At 44.7% G+C, this 15,708-nt stretch overlaps 1 protein-coding gene across 1 annotated transcript in view; it reads right to left on the bottom strand.

The window, feature by feature from the left end:
- The window catches only part of LOC309333177 (inositol polyphosphate 5-phosphatase OCRL-like), a gene marked incomplete at both ends in the record, with an annotated part of 54,918 nt that extends 53,317 nt beyond the window's left edge, over nt 1-1,601 (bottom strand). Inside the window, 1 exon segment of the mRNA XM_081846577.1 lies at nt 1,465-1,601. Coding sequence (XP_081702703.1) covers nt 1,465-1,601 — 137 coding nt within the window.
- Nucleotides 1,602-15,708: the final 14,107 nt, after the last annotated feature.

Raw genomic sequence — 15,708 nt, 5'->3', positions numbered from 1 at the left:
ATTTGTGTTTCGGTGATGCCAAGCCACCAGCCAGCCACAGGCAGGCAACCAACTGGCTTCAGGGGCAAGCTCCTTTGCAAAGCCAGTCTGACTTCACCAAATGCAATGGCAGAGTGACCATTCGGCCCGTGTTCTGCTTCGCTGTGAAATGGCATGTGTTCCTCAACCCAGAGAACCTCTCGTTCAACGTCAAGCTGGTCTAAGGAAGAAAAGCATAAGAGTTAGTCTTGAATCCCCCCACACATGTGCTGGGAGATGCCTGCACACCGCACACGTAAAGCACATCTCCTCCCACCCACACCCAAAAAGTCCTGGGAACAGTGGTTTGTTAAGGGTGCTGGGAATCATAGCACTGTGAAAGGAAAACTAAGGTTCTTAGGATTCTTTGGAGGGGGTGGAATGTTGAATACACAGCGGCCACATGGACAGACGGACGGACACACACACACCAGCATAGGTTCAACTTTTAGCACACCTGAACTTTAACAAAAAGTCTTCAGCCTGGGTGACTGAATTTATGGGACTGGCAGAGATGACCGGCAGAATCCGTGATCAGAGGAGAGAGACAGTGGAAGAGGACTGGAAAAAATTTAAAACATATCTTAAGAACTGTTGCAAAATCTCAGACTGATAAAATGTCAAGGGGTAAGAAACAGAGAATTATAGCTGTAAATATTTAAGTCAAGGAAACCTTGAGGGAAATTAAATATAGAAATGGAATGAAGGATTGCTAAAAAATTTGAAACAAGGGTGCAGTGAAGGGGAGGCATGGGGAAGTCATGTGTTGTTTGTGAATGTTTTTATTTGTGTGTTTTTTGTTTATGAAAATTAATAAAAATTATTAAAAAAAAAAAAAAGCCTTCAGCCTGGTGTCATGCAACCCTTTGGCAGGGGCAACTTATCATTTTATTGATTTTCCATAACAACAATTAAAAAGGCGGACAATCTTGCAAAGGAGTGTTGCCATTTAAACTGCCGGTGTGACGTAGGAACCCGTACAAAGAGAAGGAACCAACTACCCAGAGTCTGCTTCCGATTGCCCTTGTTCTCCACCTCCCTCTATCCTAATCAGCCGCAAACAAGAGTTCAGATTTGAAAGCCTTGTTATCACCTCATTCATTTCAATTAGCCAGCTGCTCTGGCAGATGACATCAGTTCCTTCCCGCTCCCAATATTCCTGCTCCTAATCTGGTTAGCCATAGCCCGGAAGCTGAATCTCAGGGGAACGCCTTTGGGCTGGGAAGGGCTCATCTTTTCTGGGCCTCTTCTCCCTCTCAGGAAGGGGTGCTTGGCTCCTGGCCTGTGAAATGCGCGCAAAATGTCAAGATGCCTTCTTTCCAGGGAGCCAAGGAAGAAGGATGGAATTTGTTATACCTCCAAACCTTCCCACGTTAGACATGCAGGAGTTGCGTCACCTCCAACTTCCTCAGGGATGAAGCAGCTACAAAAAACGAAGCATCCCACCTGGGCACGGTTTCTGAGAGAGCAACAGCAGAAGACCCAGACTCTGGCAAGATGAGCATTTGCCCAGGGGATTCTGGCCGGTCCATGAGGGCAGACAGGGGATGGCTGCGGTGGCCGCCAGCCCCTTCCCACTCCATCTCAGATACAGAACACATTTGCTCTGCCACTCCTTGGCTCTGGCGCCACCTACTGTTGGCCTCCTTGCCTTCCACCCTCCCAGTCCCAATGAGCACCATCCACCCCTGGTCCAGAGACGCAGAGCAGTAGTTAGGTGATCTTGCGCCCCGGCAGAACCGTCCAGATTGCGCCCCCTAGCCACGGACAAGTTAGCTCTTCTTTCTGCCTCTCCTTCAAAGAAGGAAAATAAAAATAAGATCAGTAGAAGACAAAGTAAATTTTTTGTATAAATACGAAGAAGATCTGCAGAAGGGACTTGGAAAAGAGCTAAGAGCATTGGACAGAAGATCACCAGGTTGATGGACTATATGGAACTGGCGGAAATGACTGGCAGAATCCGATACCAGGGAGAAGAGTCGGTGGAAGAAGACTGGAAAAAGTTTAAAGATTTATAGAAATATTGTAAAATTAATGAATGTTAGAAAAATGTTAGAATGAAGTTATATGGCTTTAGTAGAAATGTTATAAGGAATTAAGTATAAATAGATTATTAGAGTATTAGGAAAAATAAGGTTAGAATATGTTAAGATAATTATAGGACAGAAAACAGAGGAAGATGGAAAGGAATTGCTGAAACAATTAACAGAAGTGGAATACAAAAAGGGAGGTGTGAGGAGGTCGTTGAAACAAGTTAATGAAAGATATGACATTGAAATTGTATGATGTGTGTTAAACTGCTTTTGTTTTGCTTTGTTTAATTTATTGTGTTAGTGCTGTGTAATGTTTTTATATTGTATTGTATTGTCTTTTTTTCTTTCTTCTTTTTTCTTTCCTTTTTGTAGTGTTTAAAAGTAATAAACATTATTTTTTTTAAAAAACACACAAAATATTTATACGAGAAGGTAGACACCCTAGCATTTGATTCAGAATAATAAATATAACAAACTGATATGGAAAAAGGAGAAATGGGTAGAAGTTGAAATGGGCAGATTTCCCCATCCCTCCTCAGTCCTGACTTGCTTCTTGAAGTGCTTGTTCCCTCACTAGTAACAATAGGGACACTTCCAAGGAGGTCTTTGCTTTCCTTGTCCAGGTCTGCTTGATAGGCCAGAATTTCCCCTCTCTCTTTCCTCCGAATCTCCAGGCGGCGACAGATCTCTCCCTGACAAGAAAAGGGAAAACTCAGCTTTGATTGAGACACAAAGAGGGGAGATGAATATTATACTGGCTTTTGGGGTCCAGTGGCCTTGCTATAATAGGAAAATAATTTACTGCAGGAAATAAAAATACAGAGGTTTTCAACCCTTTGGGGTCCATGGCTCCCTGGACCAACTCCCTTCTTTCTGCGGCACTCCTGTGGGGCTCAGGAGACCAGTTAGGTCCCCCGTTGCTTGCCGAGCTTGCCTCCCCTCCCCCTTTCTCGAACAGCCTCCCTTGCGGAGTGCTCTCTCAGCCTCCTCTCCTCTCCCCTCTCCTTAGGAGTCCTCCTCTTGGTCTCTGAGCTGCCTCTGCTGCCCCCCAGGGGCCTGGGACTTGCCTGTCCATTCCCAACAGCAAGGGCCCCTCGCCAGTTGGCTTGCTTCCTCTGAGGCCGCCTCAGCTCCTGGCAGCCCACACCCCCTGGCCAGCCCCAGAGGCACCATTCTCTGGGGGAGAACAGCTGGGCAAGCCTTGGGGAGGCAGAGATGGCATCCGAGGAGGGAGGGAAGGAAAGAGGGACAGAGGCCAGTGTCTCCCGCGGCACCCCAGCTGCAGAACTGGGATGGGAAAGGTTTCTAGTCCAACTAACTGGTCTGGAGAAGAGGAAAGGCAGCCATGCTTGCTCCTTTGTCTTCTCCGAGGAGACTTCCAGCCTGACTTCTCATCTTGAGGCCCCAGGGAGAAGTGGGAAGAGGAGGAGGAGGAGGAAGTGTAGCACCCTGCTTGTGGTTAACGCTTAGCTGGAATGAAATATTCAACGCAGCAATAGAGAAATTAAAATAGTAATTTATTTGTCAGACAAATAAATAAGAGGCACAGTGGTACATGGTTACCAAGCTCTGGCCTGGCCTCCTGCCATTCTGGCCAGCACTTATATTCCCTTAATCCAGCCCCCTTTGCTCCTCCTGTGGCTGCCTCTGTCCAATCAGCCTGGTTGAAATTCCTATTGGCTGTTTGCTAGAACCAATCACAAAAAATACACCCACAAAAGATACACCCATTTCCTTGCCCTTATAAGGGAGACAAAGAGCTATATATATGACATATAAGTAATAATATATCTTACATGGAATCTTAATTACCAGCTCACCTCTTGCCCTTCTTGCCCTATTGCCTTCTAAAACAAATGTTTAATCTTACATTTTTATGTTCAACAGATGTCAAGGATCTTGAGTTTCACATCAACATTGAAAGATTTCCTTCATTTAATGTTTCTAAACAAATGCCTGACAACTATATATCAAGACTGCTTGGATGGCGTCTTCTGTCTGGCAGGGGGGGGGGGCTAGGCTCATTTGCCCCTCTGGTCTCCTATTGCAATATGACTCTATGAAATAAGAATCTAGCATTCCTTAAATCCTTTGCATAATTACATTTAAGCCAATATATTTAAGCTAATATATTTCATACATTTATCATAGGTAGCCTCTTAAAAGAATAAAGCTTTTCAAAGTAAAAAGGAAGAAACTCAGTAAAACAGCTTTTAAAAGAAGCCTCTTCAGTTTAAGAAAGAATGGCTTTAGAAAAAGACTTCCCCAAAAATGCTCTCTTTCTTCTAGCTAAATGTTTTTCTTTCCATTTGCTCCTGGCCTTTCAACCTTAGAAAGAAGATCTGGCTCATTTTACTGGGAGGCACATTAGTATTATCTTACCCCATTCCTAATGGTGTTTTTTCAGCCTTGGGGCAGCATATGTAATTCTCCCTTTTTATGACTTTAAGAATTGTTTTTCTACTATAAATCAATGGGGCCCTCTTGTCTTAGGAGAATGGCCAAGGTTTTCTCTGCCTGGCATGAAACATTTGAAAATCCTTTTTTAAGCTCATTTTTAAATACAAGCCTTGATTGAAATATATAGAAGCTTTGATAAAAATGCAGGCTTATGGTTAGGTGCCTCATTCCCCCCTTTCAAGCTCAAGGACCTTCATCCCAAGTGTCCTTGATAGCTTGACCTTCATCATATTCCTGAGGTAAAGCTCTGTATAGGGCCATGATATGAGGTAGAGTTTCATTTGAAACCATCTTGCTAATTGTACTTCTAAAACATGAAATGATACATGGCATCATACATAAAACCAATACTACTACTGTCAAGAAAAACAAGCAAGACAATAGTATCCCTTTGAGTCCTGTGACATTAGGTAACCAATTGGTGAGCCATCCCATATCCCATCCTTCCCATGTTTGTACTGGGACATGTGCTATATTCTCCATCTTTGTGGCCAACACACGGATTGCCTCACCATTATCAGAAATGTTAAAGCAACAGGCATTCCCTGTCAAGTTCAAGACTCCACATAGGCCTCCCTGCCTGGCAAGTACATAATCCATTCCCATTTTCAGCTGCAAAATGGCGGCTCTACTTTCATCCAACTGTTGTGCAATAAGTCTCAAACTCTGGGCCGTTGCATTGGTTACAAGTTCCACTACTGCTTGCAATCGAATTATTCTGTTTAGATTATAAATAGGATCCCGTGCCCCTTGTATGAGCTCACCAGGATTCCAGGAGGCAGGATCATAATAGGCTATAATGCGCTCTGGTGGCCAATCATCAGTACCGCTCCAACTTTGGGTACTTCCTCCTGCTATATGAGAAATATCAGCATTCCTTCGTGTTCGCCTGGCCGAACTAGTGGGCATAATCCACATTGGTGGTAATACCCAACCCAAGAAACAAGTCCCACTCCATTTGGAAGGGAGTTTCTTGTACGCCCATTCTCCACATATCCACCACAACCATCGGGTCTGAGGTTTTTGGTACGGGGAATACAGAAGGCGAAATACCAAAAGGGGTAGAGAGTTTACAGTGCAGTATGTTAGATTGCCTTTCTCTGTCACAGTTATGTTCCACACCACTTTCCATGCATGAATAAAAGGAGGTGCACAGGGCAAGGTATTCCGAGTTCGATAGGTAGTACCGTGTGCCCAGGTATGACTATTCTTCTTATAATCCCAAGTATAGTGACAATGAGAAGAGCCTATCATGGGAGAATCAGCTGCATCTGATGATTTATGTACACAGAATTCCCCTTGTACAGGTATAACTCGTAATGGTTTAGTTGAGTTCCATCCGGGGAAATTCTGTATTTCAGTTTGGTGTGGCATTTCGCTTACCATACCAATAGCATCTAATGGTATCGGTAATAAGGGCATACCTCCCTCTGAATCATCTGGCCCAAGAGAGCAAACAAGGCAATTGGTCCTATTTGCAACATTAGCTACCATTTCAGCTAAACCTACCCACATATTGTGGTCATGGCTGAATCCATATTTAGCCAATTTGGTCAGATTCAAGGACCCTTCCCCTTCCCAAGGGATCAGGATTAATAATAAAATCATGTTGATGTCTAGTATATGCATTCCTTCCACAAAAGATTACCTTATTGTGATAGCAAATAATTATTAGCCCCAATATAATTCCCCCAGTGACAGAAATGGGGAACCACCAAGACCAAAACATATATCCCGAGGATCCCCAATGAGTAATATCTCTGATAATTGTTCCACAAGGGGGGCAGTCAATCAATTGTATTAGAGAATCTTTCCGTTCACAGTCGCTGGTTCAGACGCTCCTCAAGCTTCAGGCGTGCGCAGGTCAGCCAGCTTCCAGGTTGTGGCTGCAGCAGGCCGGTCGTCAAATGTTGCCCGTGACCTAGCCCGTTCCCGGTAGGGCTAGATACAGGGGTTTTTGGAGAGAGTTAGTTTTAAAGGATTAGAGGGGTCACCTTTGCACGTCCAACTGCCTTCGGACTTCTTCAAACGAGAGTGATGAATCCAGGGGGTCACCTCAGCTACCTTCACCGCTGTTGGAGTAGAGAGCAAGACGGTGTAAGGTCCACGCCACTTAGGTGCAAGTGGATCACGTTTCCACTCTTTCACCCATACGCTATCGCCAGCCTGGAACTGATGAATCGGCTCGGCAATGCTGCACGGCGTGCGCTCGAGGGCCCACCTGTTAAGAGAAACAAAAACACGGGAGAGAGATTGCACTTGTCCCTGTGTCACATGATCTCCTATTTGTTTAAGGTCAGCTGGAATATCCTGAACAAAGGAGGGCGGTCTCCCATACAGGAGCTCAAAAGGTGACAACTTAAGTCTTTTTGTGGGTGCACACCGAACACGAAACAGTGTTATGGGTAACACATCTACCCATCCCAATCCCGTTTCCTGGGTTAATTTTGCCAATTGGGTTTTCAGAGTCCGATTCATTCTTTCAGTTTTCCCTGAACTCTGAGGCCTATATGCTGTATGCAGTCTCCATTTTACTTGTAGGACTCGACATACTTCTTGTACTACTTGATCAATGAACGCTGGCCCATTATCACTTCCAATGCATCTAGGTAATCCAAACCTTGGGATCAATTCAGTGAGGAGTCTTTTAGTTACCTCTCGTGCCTTTTCAGTTCGGGTGGGAAAAGCTTCAACCCATCCGGTAAGAGTATCTACAAACACAAGGAGATACTTGAATCCCTTAGAAGGGACCAGCTCTGTGAAGTCCACAATTAGGCTTTCCATGGGGACGTATCCCACATGCTGAATTCCAGGAGGTTGTACCGGTCCCTGCCTGGGATTGTTTTTAGCACAAAGAACACATTTCTGTGAAATGCAAGTTGCTAATTGTGATAGATTAATAATATACAACTTCCGACTGAGACTCTCTCTAGTTGCAGTACCGCCAAGGTGAGTAGATTCATGATAATTTCTTACAATTGTGCCTGCTAGATGATGAGGTACATAAATCCTATTGTCCGGCAGGATCATCCAACCGTCCTTCACAACTGCTCCTTCCTGTTCAGCCCACTTCCTCTCTTCTGGGGTATAGTGAGGTTTAACATCTTCTGGAACTACCTCTGGTATGAGGGCTGCTATAAATCCTCCCACAGGCTTTTGGGCTGCCTCTCGGGCTGCTTTGTCAGCAGCATGATTTCCTCTGGTTATTGGATCCCTTCCTCGTCCATGACCTTTGCAGTGCATTACAGCAATCTGTTCTGGAGCCCATACTGCTTCTAACAGGATTTCTACTTCAGGTCCATATTTCAAAGCCTTCCCGTGGGCTCCGATTAGACCTCTTTCTTTCCATAGAGCTCCATGTGCATGCAGGGTTAAGAAGGCATATTTTGAATCAGTATAGATGTTTGCCTTACATCCGGCTGCCAATTGCAGAGCTCTAGTTAAACCTATAAGTTCAGCCTTTTGTGCTGAGGTGCCAGCAGGCAAAGCCTCAGCTTCCACAACTTCCTCATTGGTGACCACAGCATATCCTGCTCGTCTGGCACCTTCATGCAGGTAACTGCTACCATCCGTATAATATACAACATCTGGATTTTTCAATGGCTCATCTTTCAGATCAGGTCTACTGGAATAAACTTCATCCATTACTTGGAGACAATCATGTGATTCTTCATCATCTACCTCTGGTAGGGGCAGCAAAGTCGCTGGATTGAGCATATTCACTACTCGTAGATGAATCCTGGGATTTTCACACAATAGGCCTTGGTATCTAGCCATCCTTGGGTTCGTTAGCCAATAACTACCCTTATATTCCATGAGTGTCAGAACAGCATGAGGTACATTCACATACATCGTCTGGCCAAAGGTAAATTTATCAGCTTCTTTGACAAGGCTCGCAGTGGCTGCTACTGCCCTTAGGCATGGAGGCCATCCTTTTGCTACTGAGTCCAATTGTTTAGACAAATAAGCTACTGGACGGTTCCAACTTCCTAATCTCTGGGTCAGGACTGCCGCTGCAATCCCATTCTGTTCATGTACATACAGCTGAAAGGGTTTTTCCGAATTAGGCAATCCAAGGGCTGGTGCCTCCATAAGTCGTTGTTTGATAACTAAAAAGGCTTGTTTCTGCTCAGGTCCCCATACGAATGGGTCCTTTTCTGCACCTCGAGTGCTTTCATGTAAGGGCTTGGCCAGACTACTGAAATCAGGTATCCATAGTCTACAAAACCCTGCTGTTCCCAGGAATCCCCTAAGTTGTTTTCTTGTGGTAGGTTCCTTGATAAGGCAAATAGCTTCTTTCCTCTCTGGTCTCAATGCTCGTTGTTGGTGTGAGATGTCAAAGCCCAAATATTTGACCTTTTCTAAACATAACTGTGCCTTTTTCTGGGAAACTCGGTAGCCAGCTTCCCAGAGCAAGTGGAGCAGTTCCTCTGTCCCTTCTTTACAGGTATCAAAATCCTTTGCCGCTAGTATAAGATCATCCACATATTGCAGAACCACCTTTTCTCCCGGTGTTGAGGGGTAACTTGTTAGATCCCTCGCCAAGGCAGTGCCAAATAAAGTTGGGGAATTTTTGAATCCTTGGGGCAATCTTGTCCAGGTTAGCTGGCCTTTTGTTCCTGTCAAAGGGTCTTCCCACTGGAAGGCAAATATAGGTTGGCTCTGTGGTGCCAGCCGGCAACAGAAGAATGCATCTTTCAAGTCCAATACAGTAAAAAATGTTGCTTCTGGTGGGATCAAACTCAGCAAGGTATATGGGTTTGGTACATTTGGGTGCAAGGTCTCGATAGCCTGGTTTACGAGCCTCAAGTCCTGCACTGGCCTGTATTCATCTGTCCCAGGTTTTCGAACAGGCAAAAGGGGTGTGTTCCATTCTGATTGGCAAGGTTTAAGCAGACCATATTTTAATAGGCGGTCCAAATGTTTCTGGATGCCCTCCGCTGCTCGCCGGGGTAAGGGATATTGCTTTACAGATACAGGGGTAGCCATAGGTTTTAGGGTTACTACAATTGGAGCTATATTCTTAGCCATTCCTGGTGGGCTATTTTCGGCCCATACTCCTGGTGGCACCTGTAGAGTTCGGAGGAGCTTGTTTAATTCTGTATCCAATGTGGGTTGGACTTGCAAGGCTGACATTAGGCGCCATGATTGTTCCTTAGGTACTGAGAGGGTAATTATTCCTGCTGCTTTTGATGGCAGTTTCATTTCTGGACCTCGAGGAGTGAAAGTGATTTGGGCCTGCAATTTGGACAGCATATCTCTGCCTAAGAGAGGTATTGGACACTCAGGTATATACAAAAACTGATGGGTTAAACGATGTCCCCCAATCTGGCATTCCAAAGGTTGGAGGAAAGACCTCTTAGCTGACTGTCCAGTGGCACTTTTAATGATTACACTTTTGGATGCCTTTTTCTGCAATAGTTCTGGGAGTACTGAGTATTCAGCCCCAGTATCAATCATAAAGTCTATTAAATGGCTCCCTAATTGAATCGTGACCGTGGGCTCCTGGAAGCCTAACTTTATGGAGTCCGGTCGTTCCTAGTCTTGAGTAAAATCCTCTTCTGCCAGTCCAATGAAATTGTCTCTACTCCGTCCCTGTCCTGGTCTCTGATATCTTCCATCTCGGATCATTCCCCGTCCCCGTCCCTGGTTTCTTGGGCCGGAGCCTGGGCCTGGGCCTGGGCGTACTTCTTCCAACCTCAGGGGTTCAGGACACTCCCGCTTCCAGTGACCCTCCTTCTTGCAATTTGCACATTGATTCCTTCCCAGTGGTGGATTCCTTCCTCGCCCTCGCCCTCGCCCTCCATTTAAGGGGCGGTGGTCTTGCTTCACTGCTGTGGCTAGCATTACCATCTTTTCCTTCTGCCACTTCTTCTTCTCTTGCTTCTCAGCCTCATCCCTATTCCGATAAACTCGGCGTGCAATGGCCATAATTTGGCTCATCAGCATCCCTTCCCATCCTTCTGATTTCTGAATTTTCTTACGAATGTCAGAAGTGCACTGGGCCACAAATGTAGCAGTAATCATTCTACTGTTTTCAGGGGCTTCAGGGTCAAAAGGAGTCCATATACGATAGGCTTCTTGCAGCCTCTCTAAAAAGTCTCCCGGACTCTCATTTGGTTTCTGTTCTACTTCTGAGACTTTAGACATATTAGTGGGCTTCTGGCATGCCCTGCGGATACCTTGCACAAGTGTCTGGCGGTAGGTGGTAAGTCTGGCCAGGTGAATTGCATTGTTTGGATCCCAATTAGGATCTTCCAAGGGAAAGTTATCTTGGAGATGACGGTCAATATTATAAATATTTCCCACTCTGGCCTGCTCACGCAAATATATCTGTGCCTTTTCAATTATGTCTCTCCTTTCCTCAGTGGTGAACAGAGTATTCAGGAGCTGGCGGCAATCTGTCCAAGTAGGACTATGAGTATTTACTATTGAAGTCACCAAGTCCATCATAGCCTGAGGTTTTTCTGCAAAAGATGGGGTGTGTGTTTTCCAATTCATCAGATCTGTAGTTGTGAATGGAATATATTGCAGGGTCGAAGTTCGAGGTGGCCGTGGTCCGGGTTGCCCATTAACCAGCGCAGGCTCCTCAAGTGCATCAAATACTCTTCTAAGAGGGGCTACTACGTGACCTTTCTCTTCACTTTGCTCTAGGGGCCTCAAATCATAGGGGATGGTATCTGTCGCAAGGCGTTCTTTTAGCAGCTTTATACGCCTGGCTGTATTGCTTGCTGACCGAGCAAGGTCTCCCTGTAACTTCTGTAATATTTCTCTGGGACTTGGATGTACAGGGGTTTGGGGTGGGCAATCAGTTGTTCCACTAAAGGAGACTGTAGATGGAGGTCTATTAGGAGTCACAGGTGGAATAACCACTTCTGCTTGGGCTTTATTATAGGACTCCAATGCCTCCTGAAGATATTTATCATAATCTATCAAGGAATCAAACTCTGTGACTCCACTCCCATTATTCATTCCAGTTTCTTGCCTTGGGGTTACAACTGGTGGAGTGTTTGGATTAAGCTCCCTTCGATGTGGAGCATAGGGTGGAGGTGGAAGCACCTCTTCCTCTGGCCCCTCAAAAATGGGTTTGAGTTTATTTGGCAAGATTCCTTTCCTAGCTTCGGCTTTTACAGCCAATAATTTGCATCGTTTGACTTTGCATTCCCTTATCCATGGAGGATTTTTATTTAATGTGCTCAGCCAGGAATCTATATATGGAAATTGTTCTGGGCACCCTCCAGTTTCTTTGGCGATATCAGTCCAAAGTTTGCTCACTAAATTTATATCAAAAGTTCCCTGAGATGGCCATCCAGTATTTTGTTTTGGCCATTCTAGTTCACATAACGTTCTCAAGCGCTCTGGCGTCATTTTGACTCCATATGCCCCTGAGAAGGCTTTCTTAAAATTATTTAACATACACTCAAGAGGTGTATTTTCCCCCTTTGAACCCCCAACTCCCATTGTATGGCCCTGTGAAGTATCCACTCAGTCACTCACAGACGCGCTTCGTGGGTTTCCTTGCCTAGTGAAGTCGCCTTACTAGGAACCGAAGTACTGCCCACTCCACACTCAGGTCAGCTACAGATTGCTCTGTACTTTCTCACACATACAATGCGCTGGATACTTCACCACACTCTACCTCCCAATTTTTCCCTTTCCCTACACCAGATCACCATCTGATGTACCCAACCACCTAGCGTACTCAGTTTCCCCTTACTGAGACGCAGAAGTTTGATCAAGACTTCTCTTCCTCCTAATTAATTGGAGGGCCAAAAATCCCTTTGTGCACTTACCCTTGGTTGGTTCCCTGTTTCCCCTGGTCCGTCGCCGCCAGTGAGCAGGGTATCAGACAGACGAGTCTTCTGCGTTCCCCTGGAAAAATTTACCAGTGCGCGCTTTGGGTAAGCAGTTGTCCTCTCTCTTGTACCCTGCCCAGTAGGGCGAAGGGGCTGCGTTCCAGCAGACCACTTATCCGAGTCACGGCACCATAAAATGTAGCACCCTGCTTGTGGTTAACGCTTAGCTGGAATGAAATATTCAACGCAGCAATAGAGAAATTAAAATAGTAATTTATTTGTCAGACAAATAAATAAGAGGCACAGTGGTACATGGTTACCAAGCTCTGGCCTGGCCTCCTGCCATTCTGGCCAGCACTTATATTCCCTTAATCCAGCCCCCTTTGCTCCTCCTGTGGCTGCCTCTGTCCAATCAGCCTGGTTGAAATTCCTATTGGCTGTTTGCTAGAACCAATCACAAAAAATACACCCACAAAAGATACACCCATTTCCTTGCCCTTATAAGGGAGACAAAGAGCTATATATATGACATATAAGTAATAATATATCTTACATGGAATCTTAATTACCAGCTCACCTCTTGCCCTTCTTGCCCTATTGCCTTCTAAAACAAATGTTTAATCTTACATTTTTATGTTCAACAGATGTCAAGGATCTTGAGTTTCACATCAACATTGAAAGATTTCCTTCATTTAATGTTTCTAAACAAATGCCTGACAACTATATATCAAGACTGCTTGGATGGCGTCTTCTGTCTGGCAGGGGGGGGGGGCTAGGCTCATTTGCCCCTCTGGTCTCCTATTGCAATATGACTCTATGAAATAAGAATCTAGCATTCCTTAAATCCTTTGCATAATTACATTTAAGCCAATATATTTAAGCTAATATATTTCATACATTTATCATAGGTAGCCTCTTAAAAGAATAAAGCTTTTCAAAGTAAAAAGGAAGAAACTCAGTAAAACAGCTTTTAAAAGAAGCCTCTTCAGTTTAAGAAAGAATGGCTTTAGAAAAAGACTTCCCCAAAAATGCTCTCTTTCTTCTAGCTAAATGTTTTTCTTTCCATTTGCTCCTGGCCTTTCAACCTTAGAAAGAAGATCTGGCTCATTTTACTGGGAGGCACATTAGTATTATCTTACCCCATTCCTAATGGTGTTTTTTCAGCCTTGGGGCAGCATATGTAATTCTCCCTTTTTATGACTTTGAGAATTGTTTTTCTACTATAAATCAATGGGGCCCTCTTGTCTTAGGAGAATGGCCAAGGTTTTCTCTGCCTGGCATGAAACATTTGAAAATCCTTTTTTAAGCTCATTTTTAAATACAAGCCTTGATTGAAATATATAGAAGCTTTGATAAAAATGCAGGCTTATGGTTAGGTGCCTCAGAAGCATCCCCAGAAGAAGTGTGCTCCCCACCAGTAGGTGCTTCCACCCCCCCCCACACTCCTAAATCTGCTTCTAACAGATATTGGGGGGGGGGCATCCTGCACCATCTGGTCAATTCCCGGTGTTAGGAGAATTAGAAGGTCTAAGATATAAACCCCCTTCGTGGATCACTGCCTTGCCGTGGCGAAGGGGCTTGAATAACTCAGAGAAGCTATGAACTATGCCGAGCAGGGCACCCAAGATGGACAGGTCATAGTGGAAAGTTTTGCCCAAACGTGATCCACCTGGAGCAGGAACCGGCAAGCCACTCCAGTATCCCTGCCAAGAAAACTCCATGGACAAAGACAAAAGGCATATAAAAGTTATGACGCTGGAAGATGAGCCCCTCAGGTCGGAAGGCGTCCAACATGCTATTGAGGAAGAGCAGAGGACAAGTACAAGTAGATTCAGAGCTGATGAAGTGGCTGGGCCAAAGCCGAAAGGTCGCTCAGTTGCGGATATGCCTGGAAGCGAAAGGAAAGTCCAATGCTGTAAAGAAAAATATTGCATAGGAACCTGGAATGTAAGAACCATGAACCTGGGTAAGTTGGATGTGGTCAAAAAGGAGATGGCAAGAATAAATATTGACATCCTGGGCATCAGTGAACTAAAATGGATGGGAATGGGCAAATTCAGTTCGGATGACCATCATATCTACTACTGTGGGCAAGAATCCCGTAAAAGAAATGGAGTGGCCTTCATAGTCAACAAAAGAGTGGCGAGAGCTGTACTGGGATGCAATCTCAAAAATGATAGAATGATCTCGATACGAATCCAAGGCAGACCTTTTAACATCACAGTAATCCAAATTTATGCACCAACTACTGGTGCTGAAGAAACTGAAATTGACCAGTTCTATGAAGACTTACACCTTATACAAATGACACCAAAGAAGGATGTTCTTCTCATTATAGGGGATTGGAATGCTAAAGTAGGGAATCAAGAGATAAAAGGAACAACTGGCAAGTTTGGCCTTGGAGATCAAAACGAAGCAGGGCAAAGGCTAATAGAGTTCTGTCAAGAGAACAAGCTGGTCATCACAAACACGCTTTCCCAACAACACAAGAAACGACTCTACACATGGACATCACCAGATGGGCAGCATCGAAATCAGATTGATTATATTCAGTCTACATCCCAATCCCAAAGAAGGGCAGTGCCAAAGAATGCTCCAACTACCGCACAATTGCACTAATTTCACACGCTAGCAAGGTTATGCTTAAAATTCTACAAGGCAGGCTCAAGCAGTATGTGGACCGAGAACTCCCAGAAGTGCAAGCTGGATTCAGAAGAGGCAGAGGAACCAGAGACCAAATTGCAAACATGCACTGGATTATGGAGAAAGCTAGAGAGTTTCAGAAAGACATCTACTTCTGCTTCATTGACTATGCAAAAGCCTTTGACTGTGTCGGCCACAGCAAACTATGGCAAGTTCTTAAAGAAATGGGAGTGCCTGATCACCTCATCTGTCTCCTGAGAAATCTCTATGTGGGACAAGAAGCTACAGTTAGAACTGGGTATGGAACAACTGATTGGTTCAAAATTGGGAAAGGAGTACGACAAGGCTGTATATTGTTTCCCGGAATTAAGATTGCCAGAAGAAATATCAACAACCTCAGATATGCAGATGACACAACCTTGATGGCAGAAAGTGAGGAGGAATTAAAGAACCTTTTAATGAGGGTGAAAGAGGAGAGCGCAAAATATGGTCTGAAACTCAACATCAAAAAAACGAAGATCATGGCCACTGGGCCCATCACCTTCTGGCAAATAGAAGGGGAAGAAATGGAGGCAGTGAGAGATTTGACTTACTTGGGTTCCATGATTACTGCAGATGGTGACAGCAGCCACGAAATTAAGAGACGCCTGCTTCTTGGGAGAAAAGCAATGACAAACCTAGACAGCATCTTAAAAAGTAGAGACATCACCTTGCCAACAAAGGTCCGTATAGTAAAAGCTATGGTTTTCCCAGTAGTG

This window comes from Podarcis erhardii (genome assembly GCF_964252035.2).
Source record: "Podarcis erhardii genome assembly, chromosome: W".
In the NCBI taxonomy this organism is placed as follows: Eukaryota; Metazoa; Chordata; class Lepidosauria; order Squamata; family Lacertidae; genus Podarcis; species Podarcis erhardii.
This window is presented reverse-complemented; position numbering and strand designations above follow the sequence as displayed.